Source organism: Bombus vancouverensis, chromosome 8 (assembly GCF_051014615.1).
Source record: "Bombus vancouverensis nearcticus chromosome 8, iyBomVanc1_principal, whole genome shotgun sequence".
Taxonomy (NCBI): domain Eukaryota; kingdom Metazoa; phylum Arthropoda; class Insecta; order Hymenoptera; family Apidae; genus Bombus; species Bombus vancouverensis.
Genome location: NC_134918.1, coordinates 5,904,854 through 5,923,998, shown reverse-complemented (window position 1 = coordinate 5,923,998; position 19,145 = coordinate 5,904,854). Strand labels below are relative to the sequence as shown.

The following is a 19,145-nucleotide window of genomic DNA, read 5'->3' as shown; positions in this document are numbered from 1 at the left end:
CTATCGTCTATGTTGGCAATGAAAAATACAGTGAACAAAAATAGATCTAATTTATTCCAATTGCCAATAACATTTTTTTAAAAATATTTTTATGAATTTTATAGTTTTAATATAATGTTAATATATTCTTTTGTTTCTTGTTAAAATATCTATGTGAAACACGAGACGAGCGGTATATCTCACTTGAATTTAAGTGCAATAATTATACTAGAATTTAAGCAAGCATTATTATATTCATATTTTATTTCATCCGATTGCATTACACTTCAAAATTCATTATTTCTTTTATCACTTAGATAATCGTGTTCATAAAGTGTCATCTCCATTCTTCATTTTTTAATGAATCTTGTTCACTTAAAACTTATCTCAGTTTTACAGTGAAGTAAAAAAGTTATCTCTCAAGGTGTTTTCGATTCGATGATTTTCAGAAAAAAGTTTCTACTATGCGTATTGATCCTATACGTGTTAATCCTTCTGTTATCAAAAAGTGCGTAAGACAAACTTCAACGTGACTGTTTTTTTTTTATCAGACGAAATGTCAATTTGATGATTCGACTTAATGTCGATTTGACTTAATGATGTATATAGTTCATCGTAAAGAGGATAAATACTGTAAAATAAAAGAGTAAATAGGAAATGTAAAAAATCAGATCGTTAGAAAGTACAATTCTTACGAAGAAAGGACGAAGAGAGCAAATGACGCATTGTTAAGCATTCATTTGTAAGTTCTACCGTGATTGTAAGAGTGGATAAAGAATGAGCTTTACCTATCCAATTTAGATGTTTTCGAGAAATTATGAAATTTTGTTGATTTAAAATACGACGAACTACAGGTTCACATTAATTTCATTATTAACATTCGAGGCGTTTATTGTTTGTACTGGATCATTTGTTCCTTTAATTAAATCCTTTTTAATAATTGTTAAACATTCGTTATATAATTCTTATTTGTCCATTTATCTTCCCAAACTAACATTTACAAGATCCACAGGAAAAATTTAATATAAGTAAACAAGGTCGTCGATTGTTACAGACTTGAAACCGTATTTTGTAACCAGATCCACCCAATTTCTAAGTGTTTTTTGTTCTCGTTGTGCACCGTTGATTCTTTCCTGTGACTAACTGAACGAATCGGTGTTTCAGGAATTCACGGATGGCGGAAAAATCGAAGCCACCAAACCCGATGCAACAACTCGTTTTATTGTGTCGCAGAATCCCGGACCAAAAAAATATTAATCGAGTGCCTCTCGATCTAAAAGCTAATTCAATTTCCGAACGAAACGCGAAGAAACGTAGAAGATTTGTAAGAAGTTCTAAGAAAATGAATAAATCACGAACGTTGAAGAAAAGTGAAAGCAATTTAACTGATAGTACAACACAGAATGGAACGAACGTGGATTTAATTTCGAACGAGAATATTATGAGTACTAGCGATTGTTCAAATCTAGTTAACAGTGATTCATCGTTGATAGAAACGAATAACGATACGGTTGGAAAAATTCCAGATGATCAGAAAATAAATACGGTGAAACGAGCGTTGATTTCAGTTAAAAATCCGGTGACTAACGAGATTAAGAAAATGTTGGTGCCGACCGAGAGCACAAACACTGGCAGATTAAGCGTGATTAAAAATATTTTGATACCGGTTTATGATAAAAGTGTTATATCGAACATGAAAAAGGTCGTGCTGCCTATCAAGCAAAAATCCAATTTATATGAAACGTCAAAGGAAAACAGTAAAATGTTAATAATTGATAATACAATGCAACAGATGGGAAATGTGCAAAAAGAGGACACGTCGACGATATCGATCGAAAACGAATTGAAAGGATTAGAAAACAGCAAAAATCCAGTGGCGCAAGTAGCATTAAATGAAAGTAGAGTACAATGTACTGAGTACATTAAAGATCAAAGTGAAATGGAGGAAGATAAACACGCAAAAGAGATCCTATTTGACTTTTTGAAGGGCGAAATAGAAGAGGAAAAGGAAAGACAAGACGAGACAGAATCACAAAAGTTTCCCATCCTAGAAACATCAAATTCATCATTCATCAAATTCATTCTTGTGACAAATGTAACAAATGGTATCCATCGAAATTGCTCCTGGAAAAGCACAAGACAACTCACTAAGACTATCCGTATTTACAATGTCCTACATGCCATTTAAAATACAAGCGTAAAGCGGGACTAAAGTATCATCATATTCGCATGCACAGCAACGTGGAGCCAAAGTTTATGTGCGATCACTGCGGGAAACGTTTAAAATTGAAGATCGATTTGGTCGATCACATTGAAAAAACGCATCTAAACGCTCGTCACGTCTGTAAAATTTGTGGTAAGATTGTCGAGAACATCACGCACCATGAATGGCAGCACGACAAGACTGCGAAAAGAAACGCTTTCGAGTATAGTTGCGATGTTTGCCGTAAAAAATTCTCGACTCGTAACCTCTTGGACAATCATCTGCTTATGCATAAGGATGGTTTCAAGTGCACTTTATGCGACGTTTTCTCTTCGCCGTATTCTCTTTCTAGTCACAAGATCATGAAACATAGACGTAGCTCGACGTGTACCATTTGCGAGAGATCATTCCCTAGTACGACCAATTTTTATCAACACGTGCTCACTCACGAAGGTATTAGACCTTATAAATGCGATATTTGTGGGGAAGATTTCACGCAGAGATCTAGTGTCTTGAGACATCGAAATACTCATCCTGGGCCTCTTCCTCCGTTTAGAGAAACCACGTTCATAGCAGATATTGCGAAGAATATATTGATGAGACTTTCTAACGCTTGAAACGTGAAATATCGTAATGTGACTACATTGTGGGTTTTATCGTAGAGAAATAACTTAAGAAAAATTCAACTAAAAGAAGACTACTGAGAGTATAGAAATGCTTGTGAAGAAATATACGCGAGAAACACCACTGTATAGAATCTTGTTCTATATGGTAATTAAAGATAAATATGAACCACAAAAATTATTACATTTACGAATTGATTTTATCGCTTCATTCTAACGATGTTTATAGTAAGTCTATAGTAAGTGTTATTGAGACTGATTGTAATCGAAACGAATATTTTAACATTGTATAGAGAACACAACAGAAAGATTTGTTGACAAGCATGAATTTTAGAAGAAATTATGATAGATGCGTGCATTTAAAGCATGCTATGTTTTAATGCCCTTTATTGTTAATTGCTGTGAGACGTCACTTTATCTAAATAAAGTTAAGCTACCTAAAGCATTCACAGAAAACTTATTGTTTTTATAATAAAATCTACAGAAAATAATCTGTTATAAATGATTGAAACACATTTATAAAAAGATATCATTTTTAATTAATATTTTGAATTACAAACAATCAGTATATAAACACGATTTGTTGAACTTAATAAATAGCAAAATTTATTCATTATGTGTAGAAATTTAAAAGTGTTTCGAAAACTGATAGTTTCATGTATTTTATGTGAAAATACTGACATTTAAATATCACAGTTTATACAATAAAGTGTGTATTAAACGACGCAAAAGTAAGTTACATTTTTAATATATTTCAGATGTTAATCATGAACATATATTATACTCTATATTATATATTTATATTATAAATCGTTCCTATCGAAGAAAGCATCTCATCAAGTAGTATTCGTATATGAAATAATTTTTTACGAATATTCAAAACTTTACTTTGTAGATTGAAATATTCTCACTTATTACATATACATATACAATTATTTTTGTAAATAATATGAATAAACCACATATAATTCTCATGCACTGACACACAGACTATCCTTGTTTCAGAGAAGAACCTGTCCTACGACAGCAAAGAAACCCAGAAAGAAATTCGTCTTACTGTTTAATAGCGGCCGATAAGCCGTCAGGAAAAGGATCGACACAAACCACAACATCAAATCTCAAGCACACAGAATCAGAAAAAATAAAAGAATCGCAGCAACGCAATTCATCCACCGACTCGGAATACGATTCTGAAAATTCACGAAATGCCAGAAGAAATTCAAGAAAATCAAAAATAAATGTGCAAACATCCTCGCGGAAGAGAGAAGCCGAATCCATCGCTTCAAGGAAAGACGAAGTCGAAGTGGATCAAGTTTTGGATAAAATCAAAAACACTTGTCCCTTCTGTGAGAAGCATTTCGATAACGCAAAGAAAGTGGAGAACCACGTAACGTATGTTCACAGGAAACCGTATAAATGCGATATGTGCAAAAGGGCGTGTCACACAGCTCGAGCATTAGAAGAACACAAGATGATCCATCGACCGGATTACTTCTTCGAATGCAAGATTTGCCACGTGAAATATAAAAGCGAAGACAGCTTAAAGAGACATAATATGCGTACTCACAGCGATTACGAGTCGAAATACGTGTGTGAACACTGCGGTCGCAGCTACAAACTGAAAATAGATCTGACGCATCACATGAAGAGATCACACGCTTCAGAATTGCAGATTTGTCGATTCTGCGGCAAGGAAGTGAAAAACGTGAAAGGTCACGAATGGAGGCATCAGAAACGTACGAAGGAAGTGAAATACGAGCATACTTGCCACTTGTGTCGCAAGAAGTTTCTTCACAGGAGTAGATTGGATAATCATTTGAGGCTCCACGAGAAAGGCTTCAAATGCGAGGAGTGCGGGAAAGAGTATCGCGGAACTCGTGAATTAATGAGTCACAGAAGATTCAAACATGGCCAGGCGAAGATTTTGACCTGTGTCTTGTGTCAGAAAGCGTTTCCTTCGAGCAGTAATTTTTATCAACACGTTTTGACGCATGCTGGAATTAGGCCTTATAAATGTGACGTTTGTGAAGAGGATTTCACGCAACGTTCTAGCCTATTGAGACACAGGAGGCATCATCCTGGACCGCTTCCGCCATTACACTCGACTCATCCGCAAATTGCTGAATTGGCTAGGAGTTATCTGCAGAAACTGCAGAATAACCAGATCGATAAAAGTTGCGTTTTGGACGCGAGATTATGATCGATTTGAAATCACGTTCTTCGTGAGTGGAGAATTGTGATTTTGTATGTTTGATGTACTACAGGGAGGGGTGGTTTCTATATTTTGAGCAGTAATTAAAATTTTTAATATTGGTGATAGAGTTTATGCCAAATGGTTGAGATGGTTGACCATTTGAGATTTTTCATTAAAAAACTAAGTGGCAACTGTGAGAATGAAAATTTTGATTTTTTGTAATTTTATGGAGATCCTATGGCATCTAGTAGGTAATTTCCAAAGAGGAAAATTGTTCAGTTATCTGATACCATGATATATTAGGTATCTTAATCTATATGTGATATTCTATAGACTAATATATGTGATGATATTCTTTTTTGTAAAAATATTACAATCAATTTTATTACACGTATCTTTTCTTTAAAGAAAAGCTGTAAATTACAAGCTATACTTTTTTTTACAACAGGTTTTTATAACAAACTACAACCATCATATATATATAAGGCAAATAATATTTTTTGAAACGACAGTTTATCTTAAGATGTTATTTTTATAAAAATGCTGAATTCCATTGTCAACAGCAATATATGTACATGTGCATAATTGTAATAAGTAGTCGCATTTATCATTTCTACTGATTACTAAGATCTGAAGATAGATAGATCATTTTTGTATATTTGTATATATTTAGATTACTATCTTTAAAAACAAAATCATAACTATTGTAAATTTTATAATGTTTGAAATATAACAATAACTTATCCTACATAAGCTCCAATTTTTTTATATTTTTGTATTACTGAATAGGAAATAAAAAATTATTCATAGCACCAGACATTAAATGAGGTTGCAAAATTAAAATTGCTTGTGACTTGACGCATTAAACAATTATTATACTTACGTTTGACATTTTATCTTAATTTTAATATTATACATTTGTAATAAAAGAATTTTAATCGTTTTCTACATAGTATCGTTGGAAGAGAAAGATCTGTTAAATTTGTCAAGATCAAGTTATATTGTCGTACTTATAAAATTATATTAAACCAATATATATATATAGAAAACAACTGTTGCATATTTCCTAAAAATACCCCAATTTTGTAATATAATTGTACCATATGTAATGTACATGATTATTGTTATCTTGTTCTTCCATTATTTTCTACCAATTATTACACTAAAATAACTTAATACTCTTTCTTCTACAGAATAACTATACGTAAGTTGCGTAAAACACACAGTGACTATAATCGAAACACATACCAAAAAATATACGCATTCGAGGCTTCTAGAGGAAGAGCATAACAAATTTTACTGAAATTACTGAAGTGACAAGTTTCTTAAAACGACTACTGATCTTATATACATACCAGGTGCATGCTCTCGTGCGCGGTTTAACAAAACTGAAAGAAACAGAACAAAACAAAAAATTATACGATCCTCTCACTCATCCAATCACAAGAGTGACTATCTTTATCGCAATCGACTGACTAGCTTTATGGTTTTTTAGGTACAATGCGCTAGATCCACTCGCCCCAACTTTTCTGATAGTAAAACTAGAAGATAATTACTTTCGGATACCGACGTCGCTGAGTGTGTTCATGATGAAGGAACCGCCACCGGGTTCCACCGAAGAAAAGAAGGCTCAACCAGCAAAAGAAGATGGTGTTCATTCAACAAAGACAAATCAGATAGAAGAAAAAATAAAAGACGATTCAAGTAGCAACGATTCCTTCGAAGATCTAGACGACGCTCCCTTGGACTTCCGAAAGAGAGAACAGGAGCAAGAACAGGAGAAAAATAAATCTGTGAAACCAATACTCCCTAAGAAGAAAGTACACACGTGTGAGATCTGTTACGCGACTTTCGATCGTAAAAGTAAACATACACGGCACATGTTCAAGCACAGTAACTCCAGACCTCATAAGTGTCCTATTTGTGCGAAAGGATTCAAAACCACAGCTCATCTAAGCAGGCACATGGAGGTTCACGATGAACCGGTAAACCTACATGCATGTAGTCTGTGTGACTTCAAAGCACGCACCAAGCCTTACCTGAAGATCCATTATATTAGAAAGCACACAGAAGACTATAACTATAAATGTGAACAATGTGGAAAGATGTTTAAGGTACAATCAGATTATACGACACACGTGAAAGATCATGATACAGAGTCTTGCGTGTGTGATATCTGTGGCTCGTCTTATCCCAGCAAAAGCTCACTGTACTTCCATAAGCATTACAAACACAAGACGAAGGTGAAGAAATTCCCCTGTCAGACATGTAAGAAGAAATTCAAGACGCAGAAAAATTTAGATAACCATATGGAGCTGCACAAGATTAAATACGTTTGTGAACAATGCGGGATGGAATTTAAGACAAAATATGGCCTCACCAAGCATCTGAGGACTCATTCCGGGGAAAAGTCTTATTTGTGCGCGATTTGTGGGAAAACGTTTGGATGTCTCAGCTCACAGAAGATTCATCTGTTGACGCACGTTGGCGAAAGGCCTTACGTATGCGACATTTGCGGTCAGAGTTTCACCCAGAGGTCACCCATGATGTTGCATCGCAGGAAGCACCCTGGGGTGCACCCACCACCTCCTCCAATTAAAATAACAAACCTGCTACACGGTGTACAAGACAAAATAATCGTGAACAAGAGTAGCAAGTAATTGCAAGACGAACAGACAACGTGTGATGAGACACTTTTGTATATTTCCATTTTACATGTAACGTTAGGACGTGAAAAGCATGTGATCGATGGCATCGATTTCTCGAATGATTAATTGATTTGGAGACTGTTACGGTGAAACTTCCTTTGATGCATTCTGTGAAGTAGTTAAGTGTTTCATTGAGTCACTGAATTTATGTGAGTTTCGAATTACAAGTACGCGATCGATATGGCTGCACTATACTCACCAGGCTACGTAATACGTAAGTCTTTTACCTGTTTTGAAAAAATGAGTTTTGGTTGAATGTGATAAATACTTGCAGTTATTATATGAGGTAGTTAAGTTTAAATTATTCTTTTCCTACTAATGTTTTATTTAAAATACCATTTCTGTGTCCTATAGTCAGTTTCTCCCCTGTTCTTTTTTTTATCTTTCGTAATACGGTAATTGTATAACCGTAATTTGTAATACTAATATTAAATTGTTCCTATCGATATATTTTCATTGAATAATAAAAAACTGCAGGCGAATAGTTAATTATTAATTTTAAAGATCTTGAATGTTAATTCAAGCGAAGTGAAATTTTATGAAATCTTTTATATCTATAAAAGTTTGTTTCGTTGAAAAGGTATTCATTTCGCTTGGAAGATACGTATTATATATTTGTGGAAATAGACATTTGTGTTGATTAATTAAAGAAATTGGTTTTCATAAAAATTTCGATCGCGATGTTTGATGCTGGATTCGTTCAACAAGCTAATGTAAGTACTCTGTACAGCGTAGATGTACATTTAATGTAACATAAGAAATGAAAATCATTCTCTGACATAAAACTCTTTTTAGTTGGATATCGTATTGAGATTTAACAGAAATTCAGACTTTGTAAATCAAAAAAAAATATATATATATGTCTTATATATATATATGAATATGACAGTAATACAAGGAATGTAATATAGATACAGATATTCTTACGAGAGAATAATCTCATTATTACATGAGAATATCTCATGTAAATTTGAAAAAAAGAGACGAAAATATATAAGTATATAAGATCATGTAAAATACCTTAGTTCTCATGGACTGTATTACTGATATACTGTACAGAAGAATAATTTTTTCAATCAAAAATAACCCTTTTTGTTAGTGTTTAGCATACTACTGATCTAGTGTACTTTTTTTAGTGGAGAAGAGACACCATATTCGTATATAACAATGTGCGGTCTTCTTCATTCTTTTTTCCACATTTATAGATGATTATTTTTGATATTCAATACTCATGTATAAAATATTGAATTTAATATTATCGTATATGTGAAATAAAACGAAACCAACGTAATTAATTATAAGAAGAATCTTTTCATGTGTAACGAGCTTGGTTTAATTTTTTATTTAGTTTCCTTTCAGTATCATACACGAATATAATGTACATACTTGAAACATTTTTCAGCAACTACGTAAGGCATCCCTCGGAAGAAGGAAACACATGTGTTTATTTCTATCGTAACGAATCTGCTAGGATCATAAATACATTGTCGATCATAAGTATCAGAAATATGTACCGATATTTAATGCAAATATCTTTTATCTCTTTTATTTTCCATCTATTACATTAATTTGTTACTGATGTTACTTCATTCATATCATATATATATATATATGATATGTATATATATATATATACATATGTCGTATAAAAAACAAAATTTGTTAGAGTTTTCCAGCGAATATAACGAATAATCCTGGTACACATGGTCAGCAACGTAAAAACTTTATACGTCCTCCATGAAATAAATATATATAGCAAAATCAGGCCTCCAATTAATGCAACTTTGTTTTTCGCTTTTAGGTCGACACAGCGTGATCCGCTCGAGCAAACGTACCTCGTGGTGCAAAACGTCGACAAATACTTCCTCCTTCCCATGGAGCACAAAACATCGGCACAGAAACACGAAGAAGAGTGCATTACGGGAGATGTTACCATCAAGTTAGAGGAAAAAGACATACCTGAAGACACGACTGAACGACAGCTAATCGATCCTCAAATTAACGAAACTGCTCAGGTACATACGAATCTATTTATTCAGACACCTGTACAATTTTCTCATTGGTTGGATCAATGTTCCAATGGTTCTGAAAGTATGACGAGCAACGAGGAAATGTTTACTTGCGACTATTGTTCGAAGATCTTCAAGAAGAAGTACGCATTGCAGAGGCATTTAGAGACTCATAGTAACATACGGGTGGAATGTTCGGTGTGCCATCGACTCCTAAAGACCAAGAAGACGCTGAAGTTTCATATGATGCTGCACGAAGATACCGGTAAAATATTCGAGTGCTCGGAATGCGGCTTTATGTCGAAACAAAAGCAAAGTATGACTCGTCATCAGATCAGGATGCACTCGAAATTCGCCGATTACCAATGTCCACTTTGCCCGAAGACGTTTAAATTTAATGGTGATCTTAAAAGACATCATGAAGCAAAACATGTGGTCGACCCATGTTATTGCGAGATTTGTGGAAAAACGTATCGAAATAGTCATTTTCTTCGAAAGCACCGGCGCATATCCAAGTCACATAGAAACGCTTACACTCGTGTATGTTACGGGGCAATTAGGGGTAATCAGAACATAGAGTGTGCGACCTCGCAAAACAAGGGTAAAGTGAAGCGAGTATTCAATTGCTCCAAGTGCAAACGGCAATTCAGCAGCTTGAGGTTACTAAATAAGCACATGCAACGACATCTCCTCATCTTTAACTGTGACATTTGTGGAGCCGTGTTTAAATATAAGGCTTCGTTTTTGAAGCATCAAGAATCGCACAAACAATCTGAACAGTTTTAAATTGTGCAATGGAAACTAATTTGTTTCTTTTGTGTGTGATTACTGAGGTTTGTTATTTTATCTATCATTCTTTGCTTTTCTTCTTTTGATATTATAGGATGATGTTATTTTTCAAATAATTAAATTTATGTATAAATAATATTATATTAATTAAAATATTATGTATAAATAATATATTAATTAGAATATTATGTATAAATCTTCATGAGAGAGAGAAGACATTGATCGATTGTACAGCTTTACATACAGATCATTCCCAATTTAAATATCAAAACATTGGGAGCGTGTAAGGGACCGATACGTTAAAGCGATACAAAAAGTCCTTTGGAGATTCATTTGTTCGTTTCTACTATATTTTGAAGATCGCGAAGAAGATCAAATGAAAAAGTTCGTTTTTTTGATTGTTTATTAACATTTATTTATTCTGATAGCTGTAATTAGCGTGGCCAATGTTAAATGTAAAAAAATATTCTTTAAACATTATTTTTATAAAATAGATAACGTGAATGAATAAGTGAAAAAACGAACTTTTCTGCTTCTTCTTTTTCTTTTCGTTTTTCTCCAAAATGAAGCAAATCTCTAAAGGTCCTTTTTTTTTAACGTATTGGTCCTTTACACGCTCCCGAAATTTTGACATTTAAATTGGGTACACTCTGTATATCCACTTACATAGTATATAAATTTGCAATGTTGACGTGATATTAATGTTAAATATTAATTTCTGTTACGCGCAGATATTTAAGTATTGTTTATATTCTTTGGCTGTAAACGGAAAAGGGTGTTCATATTAGTTTCAAATATATATGCGTTGATATACTGTAAGTATAAAATAAACGAATATCGTTTCTCTTAAAACGCATATTGTTTTTATTTATTTTTTCGTATCGTTAAAAAATTTTACAGAATAAAGGCAAATATTTTAATGTTATGATAATTTGTGAAATTCGGGAGTGTAAAAAGTAAGTATTATAATTTAAAGTAACTTTTTATATTGTACTTTCACACGTTGCATATTTTCTAGGTCAACACGTTGATTAAAAAGTGTCAATAGTGTTTCAAAAATATCTAAAACCGAATAATGAGTTTCGTTGAAAACGAAGATACATGTAGGTATGACAGATATCAGAATTAAATTGTACATTAGTGAATAAGAGAAAAAAATTAAACTCTCTAACAGCCTTTTTGCTTTTTAAGAATACAAGACGAAGGCTATTCTTTCTTGTAGGTGAATCTTTCAACTATCACTGTGGCAACCTTTTTATTAATGGTCTTTTCAGTCTGTAAATTTCACTTTTTATAATAGCAAAAAATAGATCGAATGTCTAATTAATAGAAGCTTTTCTGCAATCGATTAAATTCCACTCTCTTTCCTCAGAAAATCGAACTACAGCAAATACCTGTGTTGGAATTTAATTAATCGCATGCCGTCTTTAAATATTTATTATACTGTATACATATCTTGCTACATTACACAAGATGATTATAAACTATGTTTGATACAAGTGTTACTGCTTTTATGTTCATAAAATCTATGTTTCATCTGAATCATTATTCGTATAATTTAAATCATTGCGCTATGAAAATAATTTATTCCCTGTAATTATATTCATTGGAATATGTATACATATTGTGTTTCTAATGATATCTTTTCAGAGTTTTAATTTACAAATCTTTCAGGTAAATATAATTTCTATTCTAGGTACACATTATGCATTAGCAGTATCGTCGAACAAACAAATGATAAAAAATCCGCAGAAAGATGAATTATTCTTCCTCTGTATAATCACAAAAATTGCAATTATACGATGAAGATCATTGGATTTCATTCTCCCATACACGTCGATATTTGCAGTAAAATTTTCGTCTGCACCGGTGGTAGAATTTATCTTTTAACACACTTAAGTGTTGGGCCACTTGTTTGCATACAAGAGAAGAAAACTTTCAGTCTATTTCATTACTAACGCCATTGCTAAGCAATAATCAAGAATAAATATGTAGATCATTGCATGATGAATGGAAAGTATATGCTAATATCGTTAAAAAACATGACTCCTTTGTTTTTCTTTAATGAAATGTTGAGGATTTATGCATCTCACTAAATATTCATTAGATATTGGGACATAAGGTTTATTGGTTTACTTGTATTATTAATATTTAATGATTTTATTTAGATGATTTAATAAAATTCAGGTTCTCCAATCATGCTTTTGTAATTAATAAATATGTCTGCGATTATATTTATTATATACGATAACTTATACATACATAAGTATTTTAAAAAGCAAATACTGCAAGAATTCATTTCAACGCATTTGATAATATGTACAATTATTTTCAATATCTAATAGATGGAAAGAAATAAATAATCTCATGTGAAAATATAAATGTGCATCAAAGAAATATCATCAACTTTCGCTAATACGGAGTACAAGAAGAAAAAATATATGCTCCATAAATTTCTTCACCAAAGAGTAAGAATAATTTTTACTGACTCGTTTCATTCATGTTTTAGGAAACCAACGCAGCACTTAACCCCGAAGAATAAAGCCATCGCTCCTAAACAACCGAAAGACCAATTAAGAGCTTCTCGCAAATCATCGAGCATTCTTCAAAGAAGAATCGCGTTGCGAGCTTCGAAGAACCGCAAACGTAGAAGCAACGGGCGTTTGAATAACTCTTCTAGTCGCACAGAAACGAAAAGTATTTCAACCAATAACACAAACTCCAAACATAGAAAAATAAACGACGACGAAACGACTTCGTCGAAAAATCCTACAAAGAAAAAGTTATCTCTAAATTTCAACAATTGTTCGAATCAGTTACAAAATAACGAGAAACAAAGTACACAACAAGAAGATCTATATAAGAAACTCAACGACGGTACTTATACCTGTGATATCTGCCAAACGACCTTCGAACAGAAGAGCAAGATCCTCCGTCATATTACCAGCAAGCACAGCTTCCACCGACCCTTCAAATGTTCAACTTGCGACAAAACCTTCAAGTACAAATGCGACTTGAAAGCTCATCGTCTAATCCATCAAGACGTCGACTCCAGTTTATTACATTGCTGCGACAAATGTGATTATCGTACGAAGACGAAGAACAATCTCAAGTCTCATTACATTAGAAGACACACGGACGATTATAAATTCGCGTGTGAACACTGTGGGAAGCGTTTCAAAATGGAGTGGGACTTGAAATTCCACATTGGAACTCACAGCAATTCGCAGCACATGTGTGACATCTGTGGAAAATTTTACACGAGCAACTATTCTTTGTATAAGCACAGGAAAGTAGCTCATTTGAACGAATATAAGTTCCAATGTAACGTTTGTAATAAAAGGCTCTTGACACAGGAGAACTTAGACAATCATATGCAACAACACAGTAGAACGTACGAGTGTAAAGACTGTGGAAAGGTATTTGCATCAAAAAGGTATCTAGCGACTCATATAACTACACATACAGGCGTAAAACCGTATACTTGTCATATTTGCAAGAAAAACTTTAGAACGTCGCATATGAGAAATACGCATCTTTTAACGCATTCTACGGAAAGGCCACATATCTGTGATCTTTGTGGACAGTCCTTTAAGAGGAGATATTATATGATAGAGCATAGAAGGAAACATCCTGACGCTCATTTGTCTTCGCCTCCTGTGCCTCTTGGGAAAAAGAAAAGCGTTACCGACACTGTGACTGAACGCCAAGCAGAGATTTCGCTGTAACATAACAATACATATAGTATTTTAGAAATCGTGATTAGACTGCGTTTTTTATGCATTTATGAGAAAAGACCATTCGGATTAGTTACGTTACTTGAATTCAAGCAACTTGAGACCAATTTGTCAATATGAGCTCGTTATTTACTTTTTTCCTTTTAAATATTCTTTCCAATTTCTACACTTATTCTCATTAGTCAAGTCTCTTGAATTCGTGTAACTGAATTAATCCGAAAGACACGAAAATCCAGAGATTACATATAATAAATAAAAATATATAAAGCATTTAAAATACTAGTTTTAATATTTAAAAAAAACGAAACATATCTCTGCTTGGATCCAATTTTTTCACTTGTATCTATAAAACTATGAATTTCTATAAATATCCGTGGTCTATAGATAATACTTGTAATGATTTTAGCTATACTTATTTACACTTTCGTACTTATCTGTGAATGCTTTGACAGCATTTCTTTTTCGAAAAATATTTTGTGGCATTTTAATTTATATTATGGAGCGTCTGTGTGAATCGATCTGAGATCGAAGCGTAAAGCGCAGTATGAATGAAAAGAGAGAGATTACGATGAAGTATAATAGTATATAACATCGTACTTTACGATATATAAAATAATTAGCATTAAGTACGTAAAACAATGTAAAACAGCTTGTATATACAGGATAAAGTTCATAAAACGAGTGAGTATTTTCTTGGAAATACCAAAAGTTTGATAATATTTTTAATATTTTTGAAAATATATACTCATCATGACTTGAACACTTTATCCTGTAAATATATGTCATTATTTTCATATTTATTTATCTCCGTGTATTTGACACATTCCTCGCGTCTCTCTGCAATTTTTTAATTTTGTACGTTCGTCATACGCGAGTTCGTACGTTTTAGAATCGAATACGAAGATATCAATAAAATCAATGTAATCGCTCAAAAAAACAGAATAGTGCGGAATAAAAAACAAATCACTCCCAATCTCGCAAACCTCATATACCATACATTTCTATTCAGATAAAATCGCATAGAAATCTGTAAAGACGACTTAGATCAGCAGTAAGTAATGCTTATGTACCAAAATGGCAAATAAAATCCTTCGAAAGTAATCATTCCTTTTCAATTGTGTTTTAGGGACCGATCTTGTGGAAAGCTCCTCACCACGGATTCTTCCGGTCGATTCATCGTTGGGGAGGACTCTGTACCCATGCAATTATGGCAGCACGTCGATCCTGATGGTAAATTGCACTACTCGTTGGTGCCTGTATTGGACGACAAGAAAATGTTAGAACTTTCGAAAGAAATTATCGAAGAAAATCCCAACATCTCCCTAACATGCGTAAAAATGGAGACCGATGAAGAAGAGAATAACGTAAAAACCTACGTCGGCAGTTTGGTGCACTTATACAACTTTTACACGTGTGACAAGTGCAATATGAAGTTCCCTATGGAAAGTATGTTAAACAGGCACAAGATGTCCAACAAGTTGAACTCGTGGCTTCGTAGAAAACGACTGAACTCTAGACATCGACCGAAGGTATCTTCGGGAAAACAGATTAAACCGATGCAATCGCAGAAACCAAGGAAGAAAAGGAGATACGGTTGCACATCCTGTGAGTTTATCTGTAGCGAGAGGTCCATGTTAAACGTTCATATTAGAAAGAAACACAAGTCTGTAGTCAAAAAAGATTTAAAAATCTTGTGCATCATTTGTAACAGAAAATGTGGTACTCGGTCTAATTTGAAGAAACACATGGAGGAACACAGAGACCGGAAGACGACTTACTTCACGTGCAATAGTTGCAACTTCTTGTGTAAAAGAAGCGGCACTCTGATTTCTCATATAACGCTGAATCATCAGACGCTCAATAGCGAGGAAATCTCAAAGAGATGCAACGATAAACCTTCAGAGAAGGAAGAATCTAGAGGAACCTGTTTAGAGGAGCAAGATAAGGACAGTTCGACTGTCTCAAGCACGCCGTTCGAGTTCCAATGCAAGAATGAACCTTCAGTGGCCACTCGCGCAAGCAAGAAACAAAGTAAAAAGTCTGTCGAGGAACAATGCAATCTGTGTGACTTTAAATGTGCAAAGAAAAGTACGCTATACTCGCATAAGCGACAGCATAAGATGGACATCGGCGAAGAATACTCGTGTAACGAATGTTCATTTAAGACTTATAAAAAATCGTCTTTATACTCGCATATAAAAAGGAAGCATAAGGTACCAAAATCTTGCACGTCCGATGGTCAACCGCAATTATTTTATTGCACTCAATGTGACTATAAGAATAAGAATAAATACGAACTAAAAGTACACGTGGCCAGGAAGCATACGGATGATTTTAAATTTTCTTGCGAGACTTGTGGAAAGAAATTCAAAGTAAAAGGCGATTTAACGAATCACATACGTTTCAGTCATAAAGAACAACCGGTTATCTGTGATGTTTGTGGAAAAACGTGCCTGAACAGCAACTCATTGTACGTACACCAGAAATTTGCGCATTATAAAGCAAAATACGAGTGTCAAGTATGTAAAAGGAGAATGGTCACTCAAGAAAATTTGAACGAGCATATGATCCGACAGCACGAGAAGAGGGAGAACGTGGTTTGCGAAGAATGTGGCAAGACGTTCTCCAGAAACAGTAGATTAAAGGTACACATGAGGATCCACACTGGTGACAAACCGTACACTTGTACCATATGCAACAAATCGTTTGCACGCAGAACAGCGTTGAAGCAACATTTGTTAATTCATACTGGCATCAGGCCATACGTTTGCGATATTTGCGGCAAAGCATTCACGCAGAAGCCTGGATTGATCAGTCATAGAAAATCTCATCCTGGATCACATCCTCCGCTTCCAAGAGTGTTGATCGACCATATATTAAACGATGTGATGAATAATTGAGACTGTTAATTGTATAAACAATTGAAGTGGATCGTTTAAGGGCGAAGCCTGGATTGAGAACTGATTTACAGCGAACAGTCTCGTGCAATTAACGCTTTATGATTTATGTTATTATTAGAGATCATATCTTTGCGATCTTTCACGTTGAATTGGATTTCACATTCTGTTTTATTGGATATTTTTCATTTCTAAGAGAGGAGTAGCAGAAAGTGTGTTTTTCGCTTCTTTCCGATCATAGAGTCAGTATTTATCTAAAGAGAAAATGGTACAGGTATTTATATAATGGCGTAAAATATATAAAGATTTTTCTATTAAAGATTAAAGTAAAATTTTTCTATTAAAAAGATGAAAATTAACATTGCTAAAAATTTTCTCAAACTAAAGATTTCATCTCTTGTACCATTTTATCCTCGTGTAAAACATTCTATTTTATTACTATTCAATTTAAAAGTAGTAAAAGAAACACAGTAGAACATTCCTTATGGAAACACCCGTTATCCTCCACGTTATCTCTCAACTGTATTATTCAAAAATTGATCGGTTTGATCGAACACTTTTGTCCCCCAATTAGTTCATACAGTGAAGATTCTACTGTATTTCAACAACAGTACACGTTACTTTTTATAAAAGTATGAAAATAAATTAAATTTATTTTAAATGCGAGGCAAACCAGTGGACCGCAAAGAGTCAAAGAACAATGTCAAAAGTTAAGCTACTCGTAAGATATTACGCGTATACGATAGCTTACCGCCTATGTTATTTTTATAATTTGCTAGCGTTATTATGACACGCTATGGAGATTTAAAATTTCCAGAAAGAGAATCTCTATGAAATTAACTGTTTTTGTATGCAGCGCATACAATTCATCTTCTCTTGCGTTTGTAGTACGCACTGCGTTGCATCCTCATTTTTGAAAGATTATATGTTTGGAATATTGGAATTATCTCCACTCCTATTTAACATATCGAGACATTTAAAAACGCATTTCCAAACGATTGTTTAAATTTTTGTTTAAATTCTAATCATCTGAATTAAATTATTTGTAAAAAAAATACTATTTTATATTAAAATTGTTATTGGGCAATTTCGTTCATTTGTAACACTCCGAATATATATATATATACCTTGCATATCTGTAAAATACATCATACTGCAAGACCTTTTTTTTATATATATATATATATATATATATATAATATATCCGACATTGAATCGAGTCTCTCATAGTGTTATATTCAACAATGATATTCATTAATCTTCATTACAGTTTCATTACAGCGAAATGTTTACTAACCGACCAATGAAGTTCTTCTATTTTCGCTTGACTAATTTCCTGTAATTTAACCATAATTACACAGCAATTGGACAATTTGTCTGCAATTGTAAGTCTGGCACGTTTCTTCTTCCTTCGTTTGTGAGAACTTTATCTTAGATTCATGTATGTGGACAAGTATAATTTCCAGTTATTTAACTGCAATGACAAAAATCCTCACATGTTCTCGTGTGTTGAAGTTTCACTTGTAATAATGTAAAAAGCAGGCGAATATTTCCGAGTTGTCGACAAAATAATTCGTTTGTCAAGTAACTGACTGTTCTGTAATTTTCAGGATTCTGAATGGGGATGGACGTTTTATATACGGCAAGGAATCAATTCCGATGCAAGCGTGGCAAGTAGTCGACGTTGAGGGTTGCCTGTACTATGCCTTCCTTCCAGCAAATCCATCAAAACTCTCAGAATGTGAAAAAACAGTCGCAAAACCAACAGATGATACCCTAAAGAACAATGATGACGCGGAAGAAATTTTTATGATTCCAGCTGATAACGAGGCAAGCGACAATCTATCCCCTATTAAAATAAAAAAGGAAGATATGGACGATGTTTCATCGACGAACGAAGATCACTATGACGACACCAATGTCTATGCTTGCGAAGAGTGTAACATCTGTTTTCCGGTGATGCAGATGCTAAAACGACACAGAAACGCTGTTCACGAACAAGCCCA

General features: G+C 33.7%; 4 protein-coding genes across 6 annotated transcripts in view; all 4 read left to right on the top strand.

Annotated features, from left to right (window-relative positions):
* Positions 1-19,145, top strand: part of LOC117164839 (uncharacterized) — a 55,465-nt gene that overhangs the window by 27,403 nt on the left and 8,917 nt on the right. The window lies entirely within an intron of this gene.
* LOC117164769 (uncharacterized) lies at positions 2,065-3,940 on the top strand. 2 transcript variants are annotated; one of them, XM_076620726.1, is made up of 2 exons: positions 2,065-2,953; positions 3,811-3,940. In XM_076620726.1, exon 1 carries the CDS (start codon positions 2,209-2,211, stop codon positions 2,797-2,799), a length of 591 nt encoding a protein of 196 aa, XP_076476841.1. In that variant the 5' UTR covers positions 2,065-2,208; the 3' UTR covers positions 2,800-2,953; positions 3,811-3,940. The 2 variants fall into 2 exon arrangements, with proteins under 2 accessions (XP_076476841.1, XP_076476840.1); XM_076620725.1 differs by having other exon boundaries at positions 2,065-3,536; positions 3,811-3,939.
* On the top strand, positions 7,655-11,235 carry LOC117164767 (uncharacterized). Its single transcript, XM_076620722.1, has 2 exons — positions 7,655-7,921; positions 9,509-11,235. The coding sequence occupies exon 2, from the start codon at positions 9,582-9,584 to the stop codon at positions 10,500-10,502; it is 921 nt and encodes a 306-aa protein (XP_076476837.1). The 5' UTR covers positions 7,655-7,921; positions 9,509-9,581; the 3' UTR covers positions 10,503-11,235.
* LOC143302418 (uncharacterized) lies at positions 9,629-18,264 on the top strand. 2 transcript variants are annotated; one of them, XM_076620720.1, is made up of 2 exons: positions 9,629-9,722; positions 15,369-18,264. In XM_076620720.1, the coding sequence occupies exon 2, from the start codon at positions 15,442-15,444 to the stop codon at positions 17,140-17,142; it is 1,701 nt and encodes a 566-aa protein (XP_076476835.1). In that variant the 5' UTR covers positions 9,629-9,722; positions 15,369-15,441; the 3' UTR covers positions 17,143-18,264. The 2 variants fall into 2 exon arrangements, with proteins under 2 accessions (XP_076476835.1, XP_076476834.1); XM_076620719.1 differs by lacking the exon at positions 9,629-9,722 and adding an exon at positions 14,232-15,293.

What these genes read in the sequence shown, in the direction of transcription:
- LOC117164769 (XM_076620726.1), top strand. Translation starts at nt 2,209, where the DNA reads ATGCACAGCAACGTGGAGCCAAAGTTTATGTGCGATCACTGCGGGAAA.
- LOC117164767 (XM_076620722.1), top strand. Translation starts at nt 9,582, where the DNA reads ATGGAGCACAAAACATCGGCACAGAAACACGAAGAAGAGTGCATTACG.
- LOC143302418 (XM_076620720.1), top strand. Translation starts at nt 15,442, where the DNA reads ATGCAATTATGGCAGCACGTCGATCCTGATGGTAAATTGCACTACTCG.